Source organism: Vipera berus (assembly GCF_964194415.1).
Source record: "Vipera berus genome assembly, chromosome: 2".
NCBI lineage: Eukaryota > Metazoa > Chordata > Lepidosauria > Squamata > Viperidae > Vipera > Vipera berus.
The window spans coordinates 203,931,842-203,956,350 of NC_138203.1; the positions used below are offsets into that span (position 1 = coordinate 203,931,842).

General features: G+C 36.5%; 1 protein-coding gene across 2 annotated transcripts in view; it reads left to right on the forward strand.

Moving 5' to 3' along the window:
* The window catches only part of SPOCK1 (SPARC (osteonectin), cwcv and kazal like domains proteoglycan 1), a gene marked incomplete at its 3' end in the record, with an annotated part of 528,644 nt that overhangs the window by 266,299 nt on the left and 237,836 nt on the right, over positions 1-24,509 (forward strand). For both annotated transcript variants that reach the window (XM_081316772.1, XM_081316771.1), the window contains one exon: positions 16,259-16,373. In XM_081316772.1, coding sequence (XP_081172898.1) covers positions 16,259-16,373 — 115 coding nt within the window. The remainder of the gene's footprint in view (positions 1-16,258; positions 16,374-24,509) is intronic.

Genomic DNA, 24,509 nt, shown 5'->3' on the forward strand with positions numbered 1-24,509 from the left:
ATTATGTTTTCTTTATGGTAAGTAACTGGTAAGTAAACCAGTTTTGTAACTGGTTATGTATGGCAAATGGGAAACTAGACATACATTTTGAGATGACACATATGAGTAGCATAAACATTGTTCTCATGTGAAGCAGAATCAAAATCCAACAGTTAAAATCATTTCTCATTTGTATTCTATTTTTCCTAGAGTTAACAATTGAGTAAATAGCCTATCACTGTCCTTGATTCAAAGCTATTTCAAAGAGAGTTTGGCCTTGAGCTTATCATAATATGTGGAATAGCAGAGAGAGAGAGAGAGAGAGAGAGAGAGAGAGAGAGAGAGAGAGAGAGAGAGAGAGAGAGAGAGAGAGAGAGAGAGAGAGAGAGACAGAGAGACAGAGAGAGAGAGACAGAGAGAGAGAGAGAGAGAGAGAGAGAGAGAGAGAGAATTCTACAAAAATTCTAAAAAGTTATTTTTGTCAGCTACCATGATATTAATTGTGGTTATTATATAATGTAATAGTAAAATTAAGATATCAACCTAGTAAATGCTGTATTTCATAATAAGATTTTCCACGATACAATAAATGGGCTTTGGCTACCTGTTCAATTCCAATTTCTAGAGAACATTCGTCATATAAGAGAAGATTAAAAATTACTCTTTTTGATACATAATTACCGGTAGTCTTCTACTTATGACCACAGTCAGGATCACAATATCTGTTGCTTAGCAAGGCAGCTGTTAACAGAGTTGTGTCCAATTTTATGACCTTTTTTGCAATGGTTATTAAGTGAATCACTGCAGTTATTAAGTGAATCTGGTTTCCCCACTGACTTTGTTTCTTAGAAGCTGGCTGGGAAGGTTGCAAATAGCTATCAGTTAGCCTTGTTTTGCTGCAACTGTTGTGAATACATTGCCAAACACCCAAATTTTGATCATGTGAGTGTGGGGATGCTACAATGTCAGAAGCATGAGGACTAGTTGTAAGTCACTCTTTTAGTGCCATTGTAACTTCAACTAATTGCTAAACAAATGATTGTGAATCAAGGATTACCTGTTTGATGTTTATTCCCAGGAAGAAAGAAGTTCTGCTGAACAATTGAACTTATTTATTTTTAATTTATAAATTAGCTTTATATTCTTTTTGCTCAAATGTCCAGTAGTTCAAAATAGTAATACAAAATTTCCATAACCAACATCATCAATTAACCCAATCATTCCAAATATAAAAATAACAACAAAACATAACCCATAATAGCCACACGATCACTATGGATTAAGTGTTAATTTTTTACCAGCCTGGTTTTTCTTCTCTCACATTATTTATTTTAACTGGAACCTTTGACAAGGAGGCTGCCATTATTCAACTTGTTATCATTATTATAATATGGAGGGGAGTTATTTTACAGTATCTTGAGACCGGATATCTACCAGTCCCATTGTATTTCAGCTTTGAATGTTGACTTTGAAAAGTGCCAATGTGAATGATAATAAGTACATTTTCCTTAGTACAATCCATGTATTTTACTGTCATATGCTGTAGTTTATGTAAAGCCAAGTCTGTAACAATCAGATATTGTTTCAAAAACTCTGAAAGGAATATAAGGCAGTCAGTGTACTTATTAGCCTCCACATATAGAAGGTGCATTAGCAAACAAAAGTGGAAGTAGTGTGGTGGAAAGTCAACTTTTAGTTTAGACTCTTGTATTTAAGGGAAAGTTAAATGTGTTTACAATATGTATCTTTATCTCCAAAAACACAAATGTTAATCTCAGGATAATAATGCAGAAGGGAAGGTTTTGTGGCAGGAAAAGCTCATGGGAGAAAGAACTCAGGACCACTGGGATTTTCTACAAAATACATGATACTGAAATTGTAAACACAAACAACTCTGTCAAGCAGAAGAAAATAGGAAAGAAATCAGTGAAAGTGCACAAATAGTACAAGGTATTAAGGAAAATTGCATATGATGCATGAAATATCCTAAAGTTTGAATGGTATACTAGATACTAAAGGAGAGAAAATTTTCTCTTTATCTTCAAAATAAGTAGTATCTGGAGAACTACTATATGGAAAGATTATATAGTAAATAATGTCAGTCTATAAGCACCTATAATAATGTCAGTCTATAAATAAATAATAATAATAAGTAAATAATAAGATAATAATAATAATAATAATAATAATAATAATAATAATAATAATAATAATAATAATAATAATAATAATAATAAAATGTCAGTCTATAAGGGACACGGTGGCTCAGTGGGTTAGGACGCTGAGCTTGTCGATTAGATAGTCGGCAGTTTGGCGGGTCGAATCCCGAGTGCTGCGTAGCAGAGTGAGCGCCTGTTACTCGTCCCAGCTTCTGCCTACCTAGCAGTTCGAAAGCACGTAAAAATGCAAGTAGAAAAATAGGGACCACTCCGGTGGGAAGGTAACAGCGTTCTGTGCGCCTTTGGTGTCTAGTCATGCCGGCCACATGACCACGGAGACATCTTCGGACAAGCGCTGGCTCTTTGGCTTTGAAACAGAGATGAGCACCGGCCCCTAGAGTTGGAAATGATTAGCACGCATGTGTGGGGGAACCTTTACCTTTTTATAAGCACCTTAAAAATAATGCAATGACTTTAGAAATCACTATGGATTTGTCTAAAATAAGTTTTTTTCCAACATGCATACTGTATTATCATACACCAACAGCAGTGTAATAACAGCTGTATGCTTTGTATTAGTGAGATCCATCTGAGGTATTTTTCCCAGTTTAGGGTGCCAGATATTAAGCAAGTTGGAGGTTGACAAGCAGATACAAACAGATGCATATAATCAAAATGAGATGGCTCATATATTTGAAAAGTAACTCTCTCATGGGATTTAGAAAAAGAGGAAACTGGATGTGTTTAGCCTTGAGAAAAGATGACTAAAGGAGAGTGTGAAGGTTCTTTTCAAATATTCAGGTATCTCAGTGGGAACTTCACTGAATAAGATCATGAGCCGTATTAAAGTACAGGACATAGTGTCAGTTACAGAAAGAAAAAACTTCCTAATGACAGTAATAGTTTACCAATGTGACCAGTTACTGAGAAATATAGGAAACTTCTATTTATTTGAAATGTGAAGTAGAAGCTGGACAGCCATTTGTGCCTGGGATATCTTAATCCAGATTCTTGCACCAAACAGTGCATTGAACTTGATGGCCTAAAACAGGGGTGTCAAACTGCTGGTCCTCGGACCGGTTGCATCATGCAGAGACCAGTTCCAGCAATGAGAAAAAAGTAGTGATACGTCATGACACATCACATGACACAGCTAGTTTGACATCCGTGGCCTACATCAATCCTTCCAAAGATTCTAAGATTGCCAATATTTTAAGAAACTTCTTTTCTCCTAACTAGGTTTATGTTGATATTTTCTACACTGAGTTTTCTCATAGGAACCATTCACATAAAAGCAAGTTGTTGAAAAGGATTCTCTTTTATGTAATGGGATACATTGATGTATATGTCTATACTGCTTTAGGAGCAGATTACTATAGCTTTATGCATGTATTTTGACATATACAGCACTCTAGGATCATGATATAGAGAAATGACAACTTTACTATAAAGAAAGTTAAAGCTACATTGAGTGAAGGATGGATCTGCATGGATCATGAATATATTACTGAATCATATATCATAAGAGAATAATAAATGGAGCTAAATGCTTTTAAATTCAACTTTTATAACTTTTTTCCTCACTAGCCATAATTTTCATTTTCTATTATGTCTCTTCATCTATTACACATTTATTTGCATCGGTTACACACATGGGTAATATGATAAAACACAGGACAGACATAAGTATACAAAATTCAGGCCACCCAGAATGTATATGTCTATACTGCTTTAGGAGCAGATTACTATAGCTTTATGCATGTATTTTGACATATACAGCACTCTAGGATCATGATATAGAGAAATGACAACTTTACTATAAAGAAAGTTAAAGCTACATTGAGTGAAGGATGGATCTGCATGGATCATGAATATATTACTGAATCATATATCATAAGAGAATAATAAATAGAGCTAAATGCTTTTAAATTCAACTTTTATAACTTTTTTCCTCACTAGCCATAATTTTCATTTTCTATTATGTCTCTTCATCTATTACACATTTATATGCATCGGTTACACATATGGGTAATATGATAAAACACAGGACAGACATAAGTATACAAAATTCAGGCCACCCAGAATGTAAAATTGGCCTAGAATGCAATGGTGCATTCAGTGATGGGTGCACCTGGGTTTACCCCATGTAACATCTCAGTTGTGCAAGCTGCATTAGTTTCTAGTTTCCTTCTGGGTGCAATTAAAATGCTGTTTATTACCTTTAAAACCCTATATGGCACAGAGCCAGGTTATCTCAAGACCGCCTTTCCCTAATGATATCAATGTGTCACATCATATTAGATAGGGCACACTCCTAGTCACTTCCTTTAGACATTTCCACTTTATGGGAGCTAGGAAGCTTCCCTTTTCCATGTCAGCCCCTGCCCAATGGAATATCCTTTCCACTGAAGTTTAGCAGGCCTCTCCCCTCCTAACCTTCCAAAAATTACTGGGATAGGATAAGATGACTGCATGTTGGAAGCTTAACTTGGTGCCAGGTTTTTGCTTTAATGCTTAGAGTTTCATTATGGTTGTTATGTTGTTTTATTACTGTTGTAATTCTTGATTAGGTGGTGCCCCTAGTTTGGTATCAGTGGTTGTATAAATGTCTTAAATAAATATGTTGTAGATCAAGGAAACATATGGCTTATACATGAATCTCTGTGCTTCTGACAAGAATGCTGAGCAAATTTCACCTTTTGTTGGGAAAAAGGCCAATTGATCAGATGGTTGCTCAAGAGGAGCTTAATGTTTAGCAACTATACAAAGATTATGCATAAAATGCAACAGCCATTTGGGAAAAATGAATTCTCATTTATTATCACTTTTCCTGATAAAGGAGGCTGATTAAGGCCTGCATATTAAAGTTTTGGAAAAGTGTTTCAAGACAGAAGGAGAAGAGAGATAGTTAGCATTTTGGTGTGCAAGTATTTTTTCTAAGTGTATACAGACTTGTGACCACTCGTTCAGTAACCATTCAAAATTACGACAATGCTGAAATGGCTTATGACTTGTACCAAATATTTTGGCCACTGCAGTAGCCTCACAATCATATAAACAAATGTTGCCTGCTTAGCAATCCATACACCCTCACAAACAGCCACAAGAACACTGCAACTGCCACCACCCATCTGTCTTCCCCCTCCACCCTACGCACCTAGGTTCCTTGGGTCTTGTTGTGATTCAGTGTCAGTATGTGCTCCCAGCAGCTGAGTCCGGGGAATCTGAGGAGGAGGAGGAGGAGGGATTTGGAGAGGCTTCAGTGTCAGAGGGAGGCTCTGAAGCACTGCAGGACCTCCAGTCGTGTTCCTCATGAGACTTAGCTGTGTGAGGAGGAGGTGTCGGACTCAGAGGAGTCACAGCTGAATCTGTTCAGAGATGCTAGAAGCAGAAGGCAATCCAGCAGAGTAGAGCAGAGAAAATCAATGAGGCAATTCAGTGAAAGGAGGAGAAGGCATTGAGAAGCCACGCCTTGGGACAGATAATAAAAGGGGAAGGTGTGGGCAGTGCTGGTTGCTGAAGGCAACCGTTCATAGACATTCAAAGAGAATCCTGGTCTGTTCTTGCTAATCTGTTTGACTCTTGTTTGTTGACTCTTGTTTGATGTTTTGAATCATTTATTGAAGAAAATATTCTGCTGCTTTTTTTGTTTGAAAGATTTCATCATTTTGGAACTGTAAATAAATTTGGGTTGGGTTTTTTCCAGCCTATTAATTTGTCAAAAGGAAAAAGGGGTTGTCCCTGTCACACAAACAGAGCCGGTCATAGGCTGGGTCTATTTCTCACCCAACAAGGGTTCCCACAGGCCTTGGACCTGCTTCCTATCCCATTGGATCCTGTTCCCTTGGGTCCCCCACCCCATTTACGTTTTCCAAAGATCACCTTTCCCAGGGAGAAGCAGTCCTCCTATACAGAAGCTGCTGTAGCGGGGGATTATTTTAGGAATGGCCACAAGTTTTGGATCACAGAAATCATAACCGTTTCCAGGATGGCACCGCAAAGCTTCTTTATAGAAAGGCTGCATGACACATCACCTGCTTCTCTTTGAGAAAGACGATTTTTGGAAAAGTTAAGCGGAGCGAGGCATGACAGGGAAAGGAGGCTTAAGGAGGTGGGACACAGGGCTGGAAGCTGTGTAAGTGCTGCCTTAGGGTGAGGAAGGCCCTGGGAGCTACAGTCTGAGCCTGCACCAGCCCTCCCAAGGCCTTTCTTATCCCCTTAAGAAACCCCTCTGCTCTGCTTAATGACTTGCGTAGTCACTTAAATTCCACAGTAGGGAGAGCTGAGCTAGTTGTTATTAAGCCAGATGGTCGTGTGAATACAACTTATGATCACGTTCTGGGCTCAGTCATTTCATAAATCGAGGACTATCTGCAATATGTGGTAGCCGGCAGTTCCTAGAATTAAATATGCGATGTGATGCTATAGTCACATGTTTGTAAATAAACTGCAATGTGTCTTTGTAATTTCCAACCTCTAAAAGCCCAATTGGCCTCCTGTAAGAGAACATTAATTCTGCAGGGAAGTCAATTATACTAGACTCTTATGCTACATAAAAATACATTTGCTTTTGAATATTCATGGTCCATACAAAGCCCAGTATTGAAAATGAAGTGAGTTCACATAATGTTGTATTACCTTTAACAGTCCTTTTAAGTGGCAGCGTTACTGAATGTTTGTGAGGTTGGACTGATTTAAAATAAATAAATAAAACAGTGACTGTGAAGCCAAAGCAAGCAAATAAATCACCTTGCAAGTACATTATAAAGTTCTGCTGATATCCATTCCAGAAAGCCTTTGGGAGTATTTATTTATTATCACCCTCACATGAACGAAAAATAAATTTTGTTGTGTTATTCATTTAGTGCATCGCCTAGAGCTACAGTATAGTCTTATGTTCCAACTCTCCAATGGATTTTTACCATCTGAATTTGAAAGTTTTTCCCTCAGTTCATATGTCTTCTTTCATAATCATGATCCATAAGTAAGAAATATAATAGAAAAAATTCTCAACCACTATGATTAGTTATTTCTCACAGAGTTCAGTGAAGTTATAGCTTTTTGTGATATCCAAGGAAGAATGGACAAAGCAAGTTAATTTTTAACTTCAATTTTAATTTATTCTATTGGGGCTGTTAATTTAATTCTTTTTAACTTTTGTATCGTTGTATTTTATTGTTGTTAGCCGCCCTGAGTCCTTCGGGAGATAGGGCGGCATATAAGTCCCAATAATAAATAAATAAATAAATCTAGATCACCCATAGCAAAATGGTCTGCTGTCTCTTCATAGGAAAAGAATTCATGAGACAAACAGTTTTGTCATGTAGCTGCTGTGTACTGTGCACGTGGACACACATACACATACATACATATTTCCATGTGCTGCTGCTGGGGATAAGATGTACTTGTTGGTCTTTATTTCCCAGTTATTTCAAGAGCTCTGGGAGAGCTGCAGAGGATTTATGGATTTAATAAAAGGCTTAGGAAGTTATGAATAATAAAAGGTCAGCTGGAAAACAATGGAAGAAGAGACACTCTAGTAATGGGTGAATTACACATTTTAATGTTAAAGTCAGAAAATTTGAATAAATTGGCTTTAGACAGAAATTTGACACATGCAAGATAGCTGACCTTTTCTTGTCTTTGGGCCAATGGTAACTCAGTAGAGAAAGACTGTTTTCAGTGAGCTGCTCATCTTACTTCCATCCTTGACATATTTATGATTTTTTTTTCTGGTGGCTGCCATCTGTTACAACATTTTAGATATTTATCTGGTTGTATTCAGTAAGATTTCCTTGACATGGCAGCTGTATATATGAGCTGAAGGGTGAGACAAGTTAACTCTTTGGATGAAATGGGTGCAAATGTTATGGTTTTATTTCCTACCCATCACCTTATGACTTCCTGGTAGGAGTTATACAGCAGAAATTTTCACATCCTAGCAAACTGGAGTTGCTTTGGAGGCCTTGCACCACCATATGTAGCTAGTTCTTTGCACAGTGTTGCTTTTCTGGGAAAAATGCCTGTCTGATGTAGTGCTTTTGAATCAGAAAAGAGAATCAAAGTACTTGCCAAGTTAAGAGAAACTAAAGATTTTATTGTAATTTTTTCTGAATGTTCTTCTACAGCTGCTGAGTAGAAGTGGAGTTGTGATGAGACTATTTGTTGTGACAGGCAGGAATTGGTTGAAAGATAGATGCAATGAGGTGTATATAGCCAACAACACAGGGGTTCTCCTTGTATAAGATATATACAAAACTAGCTGTGAAGTGTTTCTTACATCTCAGTCATTTGTTTAAGTGGTCACGCAAGGAAGTCCCATAGTTCAGAAAACTGAAACAGTTCCTCCATGAGGAAATGCTACAAAATGTTATGGAAAAGTATATGTGTGTGTAAAAAAATAGCAGAAAAATAAATTCTTTACAAGTAGTTGGAGTAACAAAACATGTGGCATGTGCTATTTCAAGATGTTCGCAATGGGTACTAATTTGAAAATTTATGAAAATTTATGAAAATAAGACTAGCAATGGTGAGCACTGGGCATGATGGATGTACAGTAACTATGGTAGTATTTCTCACAAATCAGTTGCTAGGAGCAGGGCAGGATGCTGTTGTGCTTGGCAGTTGTATGTTGGCTTTTTACAGGTATCTGATCATCCTCCCATAGAATACTGTGTTCAATATGTCTTTGGCCTGATCCAGCACATTGATTTCATGTCCCTAAACTCTTCTGTACCTTACATGTACAGGGCTGTCTTTGGGCCCTTAGGGTACTGAAATGAGAAAACTAAACGGAAAGAAGCCAGTCATAAATTAAGGTCTGATACTGGAATAGAGAACAGTGGTATAGTTAAGGACTTTGTCTAAGGCTCTGCCATATTGAGGAAGTCATTAAGTGCTCTGACTTTTTGTTTATTTGAAACTGAAATGAAAATTGGCATGAAAATTAGTATGGATTGGCCTACTTGCAAAAGGCTGTATGACACAATTCCCCATTGCACACATCCTGGAAAATATATATAATATACACATATATAAAACAATACTGTTCTGACTGCATCTGATTAATCGTGTATCTAATGGTGACATATACAATTCCCTTATAGAGGATGACGGTCTTCTTGAAGGCAATATACATATCAATGGGTAGAGGGGAGAACCTTATACAGATGTGGGGAATATGAATGAATGAAATCCCAGTCAATATTAAAGGGCATTTTCTTTGTGTGAGATAGCAAAATGTATTCTTTTTTATAAGAGTAAAAGATAGTGAAAAAATTGTAGCAAGCCATGTATCATAGCCAGGATAGGTTGCCATGCCATCTCATAATGGCACTTATCTGCACTGCTGAGCAAAGCCTGTATGAATAATTGTTTCAGCTCCTGTTTTCCCACTTCGTACTCTGCATATAAATTTGCAAGTGTTCATGTCAGAACTTTCACACTCACTGTTTTCAGTTATAACTAAGATAGCAAAATTCAGGATTTGTTTCTCTTTCATCTTATTCCCCATAGGTCTTCTTTCCCAACAGATGATGAACATCTGCTCCTAGAAACCTATTAATGGAGAGTGATTTATCATTAGCATATTCCAGAAAATATGTCTTAGGTTCCGTCATAAATGGGGGAAGAGGGTGTAAGTTATCATTTTATGTACCTGTATCTTAGCACAGTCCTTCAAAGTGTAAAGTACCAGTTACTATCAATCCTACGAAAAGTAGAGCATTACTCTTTGTTTCTGTCAAGGCATATCCCAAGCTAAGGAGATATAATTTAAGTTTATGTTCTTTGCTGTGCAAATCAGTTTTTATACTTTCTTGTGCAATAGAACATGTATCAACCAGCATGCAACTGACACAAATATTCCGTGTCTCCAAAATATGAAGACGTGGTTTTGTTACTTATTCGTTAAACACCTGAATAGAAACTATTTATCAATAATATACTCTGATACTTAACATGGCAGCAGTATATTTGAGCTGAAGGGTGAGAAAAGACACGGGGGTGAATGTTAAGGCTCTATTTCCTACTCACCTCCTTATGACTTCCTGGTAGCAGAAATTTTGACATCCCAGCAAATGGAGTTGCTCGGGAGGCCTTGCACCACCAAATGCAGCTAGTTCTTTGCACAATGTAGTTTTGCTGGGGAAAACCCTATTTGATATAGTGCTTTTGTATCAGAAAAGAGAATCAAATAGAACATGTACCAACCAGCCTGCAACTGACAGAAATGTTCAGTGCCTCCAATATCTATGGAGACATGGTCTTGTTATTTATTAGTTAAACAACTGAATGGAAACTATTTACCAATAATATACTCTGACACTAAATAGTGGTGTTATGTGCTTCTGGCTACTTTCCTTCGTGAGCAGAGGCAAGCTCGCCTGACCAATAACCAGCCAAGACACAGTGAAGGCCTTTTGTTTCGTTTAGTGCAATAAATGGGGAGAGAAGCTATCCAAGCTTGTTTCTCTCCAAAGTTTCAACCCAAAATATTCCCTTCTTTATACAGCCCTGTCCCGGCTACACATCCCTCCTCTTTCCCCATTGGCCAAGGTACTATGAGGTTACACTCTTTCGGACTGCCTCCTACATATTTCCTGGTACATACTAAATCATACATCACATGTACATTAAAATTAAGAGATAATTTATGCAAGGTGTGTCAGTTAATATTAATCAACTAATTGCACATGCTCAGCTGCCTGAGTTCTCCCCCACCCTTTTCTATGACTTCTTAGAAAAATAGGTTCTTTCCTGTTTTGCTAGTTATCTTCTCTTACAGCTCCTTTTCCCATTCTGAAGACCCAGATAACAATTTTGCCTATGTGTTTCTCTTACATCCTTCCTGTCCTGTTTCCCAGCCGTTGTAGTTGCTTCTCCACTCAGTAAATTTCCACTGCAGCAAATTCAATTTTAAATTTCTCTTTCAATATTAAATTTTGAAGACCTTTCCTTTACTTCTATCAGTGGAGAGTCAATTATTTATATTCCATTGTCAGTTATATAAATCTAATCAAAACATTTTACAAGCAATAAGGTAAAAGGTAAAGGTTCCCCCGCACATGCGTGCTAGTCGTTTCCGACTCTAGGGGCCGGTGCTCATCTCCGTTTCAAAGCCAAAGAGCCAGCGCTTGTCCGAGGACGTCTCCGTGGTCATGTGGCCGGCATGACTAGATGCCAAAGGCGCACAGAACGCTGTTACCTTCCCACCGTAGTGGTCCCTATTTTTCTACTTGCATTTTTACGTGCTTTCGAACTGCTAGGTTGGCAGAAGCTGGGACGAGTAACAGGCGCTCACTCTGTTACGCGGCACTCGGGATTCGACCCGCCAAACTGCCGACCTTCTGATCGACAAGCTCAGCGTCCTAACCCACTGAGCCACCGCGTCCCTCTTACAAGCAATAGCAGCAATCATAAATAAAAACAGCAATGGCAATATTGTTCCATATATCCCATGGGAAGTTGAGCCAATGATCCTGTGGAGTTATATTGTGAAAGCCAGAGTTTGTCAGGGTAGGCTTTTATGTCAACAACCAATAACTGCCCAGCTTCAGGGCTCAAAACTGCAAGAAAAACTCCTTTAGGTCATGGGAAGAGCAGAGGAGGAAAAGTGTCAGAATTAAACTGTAGTGGGTATAAGAAGTGGCTGCATTTTCCTACTGATGGAGGGCCATCAACTGCCTGAACTGGCTTCATCCTAGCATGGAGTGAAATTTGTTATCTTCCTGTGCTGTTTTGGGTGCCTGAGATCCTTAACTTGCTGATAAAAGAGAATATTTGTAGCTCAAAGTTGAACTGTGGATCCTTCATGCTCGGCTACTAATGATGTTATCTAGTTTGGTAATGAAATGTCTGCAAGATAACAACCAAGGTCAGAGAGCACTAAGGACCCTGCCATCCTTAACCCAAGTATGATCCTGGAATCTATTTATCCCAGTGTCTGTGAATCACTGCCAAATTCTTGTCAGTAGACCTAACGTGCATAGAGGGAAGAGTCCAGTTGAAAAAGTCTTCTGGAATAGTGTTCACTGGCCTTCCTTTCTCTTGTTTTGTTATTGTTAAGTGTCTTCATTTCAGAATGTAGAGGACACTAATGAGATCTAACAATATTTGAATGGCTTTCATATGCATTTTTATTATTACTTGCTACACTAATATACAGATCAGAATACAGCAATGCATCAATTTTAACAGTTTTATGATGTATAATAGTGTAAAATGCATACATATTAAAAACTTGTAGATGATTTGAAAAGTGGAGTTGAATGCAACTCTGCTTAAATAATGCAAGTGTTTTAAAACACAAAACTGCCAGGTTTGGCGATGCGTACAACTTCATAGTGATTCCCAATTGTAGACTAATGAATTAAATGAATCTGTAGTTCAATTATGTTAACTCTAATTTCCCCAATCTGTTATCCTCCATATGTGTTGGGACTACAACTCCCAGAATTCCGAACCAAGAAAACGTAACACATCTGGATATACAGCAGGTTGAGCTAGCTGATTTTTAAGAAATTTCATCTTGCCATTTCAGTGGTATTATACTGCAGATGAGAGCAGCTTACCCCCTAAATGGTGTTTTTGCTGCTGCTAAGGGGTATGGAATTAGTATAGAAATTATTTATGATTAAATACATAATTTAAAGTTCCCTTGTTTATTCTTGTTTATTAGGCCTCTGAGTTGACTTCCAATGTTAGTAAACAGGAATTTAGTCTAAATGATAATTTGAGAATTTGTGTATTGCAGATTTTAGGACTTGTTACTATGTCGATCCAGCTATTAAGCTACATATAATACCTGATCTGAAAGACCAGATTATTTTGATGTATATAAAATGGTGCAGTTTAATTTACCCAATGTGGATTAGTTGTTGCATTATGATTTAGATGGCCACAAGGTTATCCTTTTTATTAGTTCCTCCTACTGGAATCCATTTAACTTGTCATGAGGAAAATAGTGCTACCTTGTGGCTGACATTGGTACATGCTCCACCAATGGCTACAAATTGAATATTTAGCTGAAAGGAACCTCTGAATGTCCAAGTCTTCCAGATAATCCCTGATATCACTTGATCTGTGCGACATTTGCATTAAAAGAACACAAGTTGCTTTGGCGTGTGCACAGACATTCATGGCAGCAAAATGTAACTTCTTAAAGCAATTGCATCTTTTCCTGGGATTCTGTCACTGCCCTTTGCAGATGCAACCAGATTCTGGGAAAGCGGTGTTTGGTTTGTAGATTTGCAGAGAGGTGCTACATACCTGCCACAGTCTGCTCTAAATTTTCCCTTCCTGAATGAAAGGAAGGAAATCTTACAAAAAGTTCTGTTTCAATGTCTAAACAGCAGAGTTGAACTATACTCAAATCTCTATTCAATACAGACAGTCCTCGACTTAACGACCACAATCTGGATAAGAATGTCAACTCCTAAGCAATATAGTTAAGTGAGTCATGTCCGGTTTTACTACCTTTATTGCCACAATTATTTAGCAAATTGCTGCAGTTGTTAAGAGAATCACACAGTCATTAAGCAAACTTAGCTTTCCCCCCATACACAGACTGACTTTTCTTGTTGAAAGTTGGCTGGGCAGGTCACAAATGGTAAGCATATGACTCTGGGATGCCTCAATCATTGTAAACACTCTGAGAGGGAGATGGGCAGCTAATAAGTTTGATATATATAAATAAATAAATACATGCTGATTGTAAAATGTCTGAATTTGATCATGTGACACTGGGGGATGCTGCAATGGTCTTGTGTGCAAGGAGTGGCCATGTCTCCTTTTTTGGTAACTTTGAATGATTGCTGAATGAATGGTTGTAAGTTAAAGATTACCTGAATATGTAAGGTACTTTGTGTTATGAAAGATGGTTAGTAAATGATTGATTAATTGATTGATTATGTGCCATCAAGTCATTGTTAACTCTTAGCAACCACATAGATAGCTTTTCTCCATCATAATTTGACCCTTAGTCCTTCAGCTCTTCCAACGGTGCCCCATTACCATTGTAACTGAGTCCAGAAGACCTCCAATGTCCCTTCCAGCTCTATTCTATTCTATTCTATTCTATTCTATTCTATTCTATTCTGTTCTGTTCTGTTCTGTTCTGTTCTGTTCTGTTCTGTTCTATTCTATTCTATTCTATTCTATTCTATTCTATTCTATTCTATTCTATTCTATTCTATTCTATTCTATTCTATTCTATTCTATTCTATTCTATTTCTTCCCATCTTTCCCAGGGTTAGAGTCTTCTCCAGAAAGTTAAGTCTTAATGTAAGATCCCCAAAGTAGGCAATGTTTCTTTACTAAAATCTGTAGCGAGGTTGTGTTCTCTGAAATGGGAGGTTAGACTGCCATATTGCAGGCTAATTCTGCTGACTGCCAGCAGTGTGAGTCTCTCCAGCTCAAGGTTGTTGGGCACAATATGCTGACTCTATAAACCACTTAGAGAGGGCTGTAAAGCACTGTGAAGTGGTATATAAGTCTAAGTGCTATTGTCATTCTTTGACATTAACCCATTTAAAAAATAAATACACATTTCATGAAGGTGTATCCTTTCATTTCAGCTGACATACTTCGGATCTTGTTTGTGTTTGTACTCTATACCCCAAAGGTGTAGCATAAACTAAATGAACCATTTTGCATTAAATCTGCTATTACAATATTAGAAAAACATCAGTAGGTTGCTGGGAGCCCCAAATGGTACGTCTCAGATGTGACAATATTTTAATTACCACGTATTGGGGAAAAATTCAAATCAGTGGCTATTTTTCTTTCTCTAGAATTAAAACAGTAGGCCAAAGTTTCAGTACAATGCAATACTATTAATTTCACAAACCCTATAACAATGTACTACTACAGTTTACCGTAAAAATAGTACTGTAATACAAAAGTAATTATTTCTATTTTATCAATTAATGCAGTATCATTCATGAGCATATGTATATAAAAGTTTCAAAGATTATTTGCAAAATGAAGGTAATTTTTAAGTGTATTTTCAATAAGGATAGTATGTCCACTCCTTACTAGGATTTGTGTGTTGTTCTAGCACTAAATTCAAGTGGAATGCTATGTTTTTGTTCATTTAAGAGTTACGTTGGATCAATAGAGGAAAATCATATATTTTAATAACATAAAATTGCTAAACGTCACACAGGGCGCAGGAATTGCTGTATATTCTGTTGCACAATAGTAATTAATACCTTATCATGTAATTGTTATTTCAACAGATATAGGAAAAAATTATGTGGGCTAGTATTCTATGACAGGCTTGAGAGGTTCCATGTAGCATTCTTCTTAATTAAAATTATTTGAAAGCAATTCTAGAATGCAAAAGCCTAGAAAATTGATCAATGGGACTGATAAAATGTTCCGTGCAATTTTGGCTGAGGATGGTGATAAAATTAGAGGCCAAATCTATTTTTTTTTATTTTTTAAAAAATGTAACATATTTCATTGTCTATCTATCCAGCAGAATTAATACATCTTTGTCCATGTCAGTTGCAACCTAGATAACCACTGAATCTTAGTTCTTTCATATGTGTTGGCAATAGTTACACATGGTTGTTCCTCAAAAGTAATATTTGGAGGACAGTAGTTAGGATATTGCAATTACTAGAGTCCACAGCTCAGAGCAAGTTTGGTGTAGTGGCTAAAGGTAATAGGCTAGAAACCAAGAGAATTAAACTCTAGCCTTCTAGCCATGAACATGAAACCAGTTGGATGAGTTTGGACAAGCCACTTTCTCTCAGCTATAGGAAGAAGGCAGTGGTAAATCTCTTCTGAAGCTTTTTGCCAAAAAAAAAAAAAAACCCTCACAGGGACTTGCCTGGGAGGTTGCTAGGAGTAAAATCTGACTTGAAAGCATAATATAAAGCAGAGGGCTAGCTTGAAGTCCTAATTAATTAGTTTGAAAGTTCATTGGATGACCTTGACCAGTTGACAATAGCTGAATATCATTCATCACACAGAGTTGTGAGGTCAAATGGATTAAACATTTTACAGCATTTCAAAAATAGCTGAGAAGTGGTTTTGATTTTTAACTCAGTATTTTGACTAATGAACAAAGGAGTAATCTTCTAAACAACTTCTTTGTATCTTGTTTCTAATAGCCCTTGACCCAACTAAAGACCCATGTTTGAAGGTAAAGTGCAGCCCTCACAAAGTGTGTGTCACTCATGACTACGAGACAGCCACTTGTGTAAGCCGCAAACAGTTGGTACACAGGTAAGAAGCTGTAATTTATGGTTTCAATTAAGTATCTTTGTTCAGAAGAATATCCCAGATTTCACATTTCCAGGTGATAATATTATGTGGGGGAAGAGAGAGAGAGCAAAGGAATGTTTCCCAGCCACTGTAAACCGATTTACCTTGTGAAAAGTGCTACGGTCCTAAGCACTGCTGAAGCTTTCTACAAGCTTTGTGCTTGTAGCTAATTGCCTCCTCGGTAAAGTGTTATTCTGAAACACAAGAAACAATATGGCACTGATCATTTTTGGAAGGTGAAAAACATTTCCCTAGGAGTGGAAGTACAGTTGGGTATTGAGTAGAGCTGTGTGTTGAGAATTTTTCTGCCCTCGACAAATGATTTCCAATGAAATGTGCTATTTGCAGCAAGCAGAGGAGTCGATGAAATGTCATCACTCCCGGCTCAGTTCTGTTTTAAAGCACATTTTCTCAATGAAAGAGGCTTCTAGCCATAATACGGATGATTTGCCAGAGGTTGCAAGAACTGAACTTCCATTGTACTTCCTATTCCCTATACTGATGCAAAACACCTGAAGCTGTCTTAGAGACCAAAAGGCGAATACACTAAAGAGATGTTCTTGTGTTTATTCACATTGTACACACAGGCATATTAAAAGGTTTGGCTAAGTTTCCAGGTAAAATATCTGCCTCTCTAAAGCAGAGATCAGAGCTTTCAGTTTACATACAACACATAGGTGTGTGGTACAAACTTCAGCAATGAAAAAAATAGCAAAATGAATGTGGCAACATCACAACACTAATCCAGCTTTTTGTACATGTATCCTGATGTGCTTGTATGTGCATTGGAGACAAATTCTTTGTGTGTCTAATCACACTTGGTCAAATAAAGTATTCTATTTTGTTCTATGTCAGAGGCAAGCACATAAGTCTTGGGATTTGTGGACATGCCATCATTACTCTCTCTTTGTGGAATCTATGATAGGGCAAGCCGGCAACACTGACAGCTACATTTATCTAGAGAAGTGGGATACTATTTTTTCCTCATTCTACTTGTCACTTTCCTATGACAAACAAAATTGGTGAGCATGCAAAATATTTCCATCACTCCTAATCTTCAGGCTACCAGATCTTCACCCTTTCTTAAAAAAAATTCAATAGAGGACAATGTTTCATGCATTGTTAGTCCTTGTCTGCTTCTAAAGACTGATTTCTGACTTGTGAATTACAGAACCATATCTATATACCCTTTTTAGGCTTTCTGGATCAGATTTTAAATGCATGTTATCAGTTAGTGTTTCCATACATTCAGTTTTCTTGTTAGAAGATCTATTTGCATTTTCTTTTAAGATTCATTACCACAATAAAGCCTATAAAACTGACAACGCATCACTTGCCTACTTTTTTTTATCTCCTATGAATCTACATATCTCCTTCTTTTTGGAAGGAGAGTTTGTGAGAACATTAAGAATTGGATTGAATATAACCATTCATTTGGGGATAATTTTTAATAGGTTCAGTGTCTGATTTTTGCAAATTTATACCCAAGACAAAATCAAAGGCAGTATAATTCTTGAGCAATTCTTTCCCCCCATCTAAATAGTACATGTAGCATTCCACTAATACTTCAAATATGAAAATAAACTATATTCTTTTCTTGATGAGAATAGTAATTAATGTGTTAGATGATAAAAATGGGAGGGGGAGAGTGAGAATGATGAAAAGCGAAGGCTGTTTGATTGTGTGAAAGCCTAGGAACTTTGGAAATTCCTTTGCCAAGGACTTTTGTCATGAATCTTGGTTTGATTAAGGTCAATTTGATTTAATATTCATTATCTAAAAGCAGACAACCAGAGGCTTACAGAAGCCCACTAATATATCTCTCTAGCAGCATCCTTCTATTGTCATTTTTTCAACTCCTGACAAGCATTTGCCAGTGTTATAATGCTGTGCACCCAAACATTCTATAGTAACATAATTATTTTTAGCAATCATAGTCCCATAAATTTGTCTAATCGTTGTTTGAAGGCATTCAACTCAAATGCTTTCTTTAATATTTCAAATTCTCATTCCGTACAATTTCATTAATTCTGGTTTTTAATACATGTCGGAGAGGCAGGGGATTTTTGCCACACCATGCATAATGCTATACTTAATTTAATGTATTATACATGTATTAATGAATATATTTAATTATCATTCATGATCATGTGAATAGAAATTAACATCAGGAAGGGAATTAACTACAAGTAAAAATGTGTGACTCTAAGAACACCATGACTATTAAAGGTTGAAAGCATTGTTCAACAATGAAATTTGGATACTGTTATAAAACTTTGGAAAAAAAATAATTGAATTCAGTTGACGTGCTGTCTCTAAAACCTAATAACCTTGATAACAGTTTTTTTGGCATTACCCTACCAGACTGTTTCTGAATTTTCATGTTTTATGTGCATTTAAAGTATAATATCATGGTCCCAGAAAATACTTTTATTTAATCTCCTATTATCATCCCTCTAAAATTGAAACACACAACAGTGTATATATTTGCCATTTGATTTAACACTTGATAAAACTAATATAATAGTCAAAGAAAGTTTATGCTTGGAGTTAATATTAGAATCTAAATACAATATTATACAACACGTTATGTCACTCATTAGTAAAACAAATGCAGCCTAATATATTCTATATTATCATGAGAAATTTGTTTTGGAGTCAGAACAATGCATTGCCAGTTACATAAAAATAAAAAGTAAAGGCAACAAAGTCAAAAGTTTTTGAGAGCATAAATATATTAGAGTAAAATACATTTATTTTACAAGATAGGCAAGTGATTTATTACAATCACAGAAGTTTTAGATTTTATATTATACCATAATATGTTATTTTTAAATGAGTTTAATGGTTTAGGCTTGGGAGTAAAAGACTTCCTCGTCCACCAAAATACACATTTCCTTGGGGTTAATATATCAGTCGCCATATGCTAGCAATGGATGTGGGATTCAAAAATAGATTTGGATATTATTTATCATGTATATTACTTCCATCTATCCTTCATATTTAAACATTTCCATTCATCCATTTATCCCATTCCCACAATGTACAGCTAGGTTGGGCATCCATGGAGAAAGATGGACCTTACTCTTTGTCTTCACTAAGATCCTCATCCAGGGATTGAGTGGCTGCAATGCATTTAAATTTCCATTGGAAGAAAAGATTGACAAAGGTGCAAACTTAACTCTCCATCTGAATTCATTTGGCCTATTTCCACCTTTGAAAAGCTTTGCAATACTGCACCTGGTGCAGAATCATGGGGTTTGACTGTTGATCCAATTATACAGAACATGATGTGCCATTGCCATAGTTTGCTTCTAGGCACAGTTCAAAGTACTGTTCCTGATCTCTGAAGTCCATTGCAGCTTAGAGCCAGGCATTCTGAAAAACCAAATTCTTCCAAATAAAATTAAGATGAGTTAATCAAATAAAATTACTTTATATAGAATGGGATGGGATGGGGTGGGTAAGGTAGGAAAGCATATCAGAGGAAACTCTCTGTTGCTGTTGCCAAGAGGAACCATCTCTCTTATGTTCCTGACAGCAAAGAGATTTTTATACAGACAAGTTTTGCTGCCAAATCTAACTTGCTGTTTTGTTTTTATTGAAGCATGTTGAGGAGTTTTTATTGGATATGGTTTGGTGAGATTTAATACCTTACTTATAACTTGGACAGTGTATCTTTATTAATATAAGCACTACTTTTACTAGAAGGTAAGATAGAAATTGTAAGGGACGCGGTGGCTCAGTGGGTTAGGACGCTGAACTTGTCGATCGGAAGGTCGGCAGTTTGGCAGGTCGAATCCCGAGTGCCGCGTAGCAGAGTGAGCGCCTGTTACTCGTCCCAGCTTCTGCCAACCTAGCAGTTCGAAAGCACATAAAAATGCAAGTAGAAAAATAGGGACCACTACGGTGGGAAGGTAACAGCGTTCTGTGCTAGTCATGCCGGCCACATGACCACGGAGACGTCCTCGGACAAGCGCTGGCTCTTCGGCTTTGAAACGGAGATGAGCACTGGCCCCTAGAGTCGGAAACGACTAGCACGCATGTGCGGGGGAACCTTTACCTTTACCTTAAGATAGAAATGTATGCAAAATAGTCATCAAGTGTCTGGCAATATATACTCTGTCCTGTCATAGAATGTATTTTAAGTTTTTGTTATTTCTTTCTGTAACATAAGGTAATACTAATAGTAGTGTTGTAGCTAGGGAAGTTGAATCATGTCCACTTTTGTTTTTAAATGTACATTTAATAAAATTTTCTATATATATATGAAAGAGTCTGGCAATATATAAATGTAATAAGTAATCATAATAAAGTGTGGATAATTGATGTGGCAATACTAGGAGACAGTAAAATAGAAGTAAATGAATTGGAGAAGGTCACAGAGAATCAAGATCTGAAAATTGCAATTTGAAATATTATGACATAAAATCCCTGGGTACCATATGCAAAAATCTTAGAAGTCACTTAAAAAGTTGTCCATTAATAAAATTTCCATCTGTCAATTACAAAAAATCACAAAGCTTAGGTCTGTACATATACTATGCCAATACATTACAATGTCCTACACTGTAGGTTCCTAGGAAGGACTTGATGTGTAAGAAGGCCAACACCAGCTAAAGAACTGGCAGTATATATTTTTTATTATTGGGTGTATAATATGTTTCTTAATTATTATAAATAAATATGGTACAGGGGCAAATACTATTAAATTCCCACAATAATTCCTTATTTTTCCTGTTACCTGCATCTTAAATTAACTGAGCAAGCTATTCAAACAGAAATTGTTATTTCATATATATCAATTATCAATAATATTGTTTAATATTTTATATGTATAAGAGTTTAATACTAGAGAGACTAAAAATAATACCCTATTTGGAATAAAGACTGTAGGAAGAGTAAAATGTCTTTAGTACTAATAACAGTTCAAGCTTTCATAATGTTAGAATTTGTTTATCGGGGAAAGGTTTTGTTAAACCCTTTTTTCAGTTTCTAGTATCCCTATTCCACTTGGGGAAAGAGTTAAATATGCAGACTTGTAAAATAGCAATTTTAACAGGGATAGGATGAATTCTAATCACAGAGTATATTATAAACTTGAAAGCCTTTATATCACGTTTTCAGATTATCTTTTTAAAATGGTTGAAGCTAATTTGGAAATGATTAGTATATTAAATTATTTCTGCAATCCTGTAACCATTATTAATTAAATACCTTAGTGACTAATATTTAGAAGACATTTGTGCCTCTTAGTGTTAATGTAATCAAATGGAGGCAAAATTTGATTTTATGAAAAATCAAGCTGTTCTGAGGAGAAATAAAATGAAGATACTTTGCGTGTTATCAAAATTTTTTAATGTTTTTATTTTTTATCTTGTTTACTATAACTGGGAGTGTGAGCTATTTAGACTCACACATAATTGAAGCATCATATAAACCAAATAAAGCTAATAAAAATGTTCATAAAAGAAAAGGAAGTTACATATTTTCAGAAAGAATTATGTCCAAGTTTTCTTTAAGTAAAACATATGGACAATTTGAAAACAAAGTCTGAATTCATTGGAAGGCAAAAACAAGCATAAAACAGAGGGGGGAAAAAACTTGCTGTATCTTGGGATTAAACAGCATCCAGGAGGCAGAGGTTTGAAGGTGACCCTAGTCTCAAGCAACACGATATCTTTTAAATCTCATATGATGCTGTCCAAGTGAAAAATTGTTATTGGACCCTTAGGACATATGCGCCCATTCATTTGAATTCATTACCTGATTATATTATTATACATTAACCCTATTAATATTCATTATTTCTCATTTGACTTAAGTGGGTGCTTAAGTCATTGGAATTTTATTAAAATTACCATGGTTTATCATTTGTAGATAATTTCTGGGGGTTTCTTTAGTTTATTCTAGAGCTCACATCATAATGTTTAACTCGATGCTACAAATCTGTCTGATGTATTAGGACTATTGCTTACAAAATATCCAACCAGTAGAACAAAACATAATCTCTCTCTCTCTCTCTCACACACACACACGTGAAAAAGACTACTATACCTATCTATATTGGTTAGGGTGTATGCAACAATCTCTAATTTTGCCCTTATTCTAGATCAGGGGTGTCAAACTGCTGGCCCCCGGGCTGGACGCATCATACGGAAGCCACACCCACCCCATTGCTGGCAATGCCAAAACCGTCTCGCTAGGCTGTGCAATGTCATGTGATGTCATGAGTTTGACATGTCTGTTCTAGATCAAGAATTCAAATGTACACAAAACAGAAAGGAAATTTGTCATCAGTACTTACAAGGAGGGACAAATCAAATTCTGTACACATGGTATAGCTGTCTTCTCGTGGTAGGAGTGACTTGAAATGTTGGGGTATTTTAGACCAAGGAATCATACAAAGAGAGGTGGAGTTTCTCATTTCAGACTTTCTGCATGGGCACATTATAATAAAACAAGATAAGGAAATTTTAATTTTTGTGACTGCTGTCTAAGAAGGCTTGATCAGCAAAAATTAGGTTAGTGTCAAAGCAGGCTTATGGTTTGAGCTTATGGAAGCTCAGAAATAAATGTTTTTCAGAAAACTCAAATTCCTACTCTGGAGCTAGCAGGGAAAAGTCAAGGACGTGTTTTCGTTGCAGATAAAAGAAGCCTGAGAGCAGCCCCAGGGTTTAAATCTTCTCTCTTTTTTTCCTCCTGCACTTATACAGTAACAATCTTCTTGACACTTGTTTGTCTGCCTGGAAAACAAAATCTTCCTTGTGTTTTGAGAATGGTCCCGTCTGATCTCAAGGTCTTTGTTTCACCCTCCCCAGAAATTCAGCCCCCAGAAATTGCTTAAGGTTTTTTCCAACAGTTTGTTATTCTTCAAGGGAATGTTCATAATACAATGGGATTCCTAGAAAAAAAATAGGTAGAGGCCAAATATTAGAAAGCTGATGGTAGAATATTGAGTTGTCTATATTAAAATCAAATGATGTAATGTAATAATATTTTCATTTTTTAATACAAGTGATCTTATCCCACTACTTCTTAATCTGTCACTTCCTCGTGCTTTGATTTTTTTCAGAATCTGTCCTTCCCCTTTTCTGTTAATAAGTCTACAATTGCCTGCTTAGCATTCTGCCAAAACTCATCAAGAGTTCAACCCACAGATTTTCAATTTAGTCATTTTCTATCAGCTTAATTTGACCAATGAACCACGAAAGTCATTATTTATGGGCCCCAGCCATGTAAGTACAGTCTGTTTCAGGCTCACTAATGCTTGTCTAAATTTAACTTAAAGGTTCATTGGAGTGCTTTAAAAATGGATTAATGCAGCATTATTTGGTTATATGTTATTTTTTAAAGATAAATAATCCACTCTGAAACCGAGGCAAACAAAGACAATGTATTTCTTACTTAAGAGAAAAAGAGCAAAAGGAAAACAAGGATGAATACAAATTGTGTAAAATAAATCAAAATCACATATTCTTTTAACCACTTGGCCTCTGAAGAAGTGGGGATTACAATTCTGTCCTCTGACCATTTGTAGCTATGACCCTGAGTACAGCATAGATATATTACAAACTCCTACTTGTTATGAGATGTAAGAACAGAAGGAAGAATGCCAGAAACCAAGTTTGGGCCTGTCTATATGTAAAAATCCAATTTTCCATAATGAATTAATTGCAGTCTGACAAAGGAACTTTATGAGGGATCCTTTCTCAGAGAAATGCAACGGATGAGGTATTCTTGAAGACTGTTTATGCTGCTGCAGCCTAGGCAGTCTCGAAGCCAACCTCTCCAAAATGTTCTGTTCTAAGGAATGAACCTTAGGAATGAGGTATTTGGCCTTGGTGGGACTGCAGGCAGCAGGTGCACCATGGTAAGAAGAATCAAAGTCAAGATGGAGTACTGTGCAGTTGAAGCTTAACCCCCCCCCTTTTTTTGAGCAGATGCTTCTAGCAGGCAGTGCCCTGATTTTAATTTAATATTTAAAAATCATATATGTAGAAGCAGAAATGAATATTACCAGATACTTAGAAGAATGCAAACAATATAGGGCAGCATTTTTAAAGATTCTGTCAAATGAAATGAAATCATTAAGAA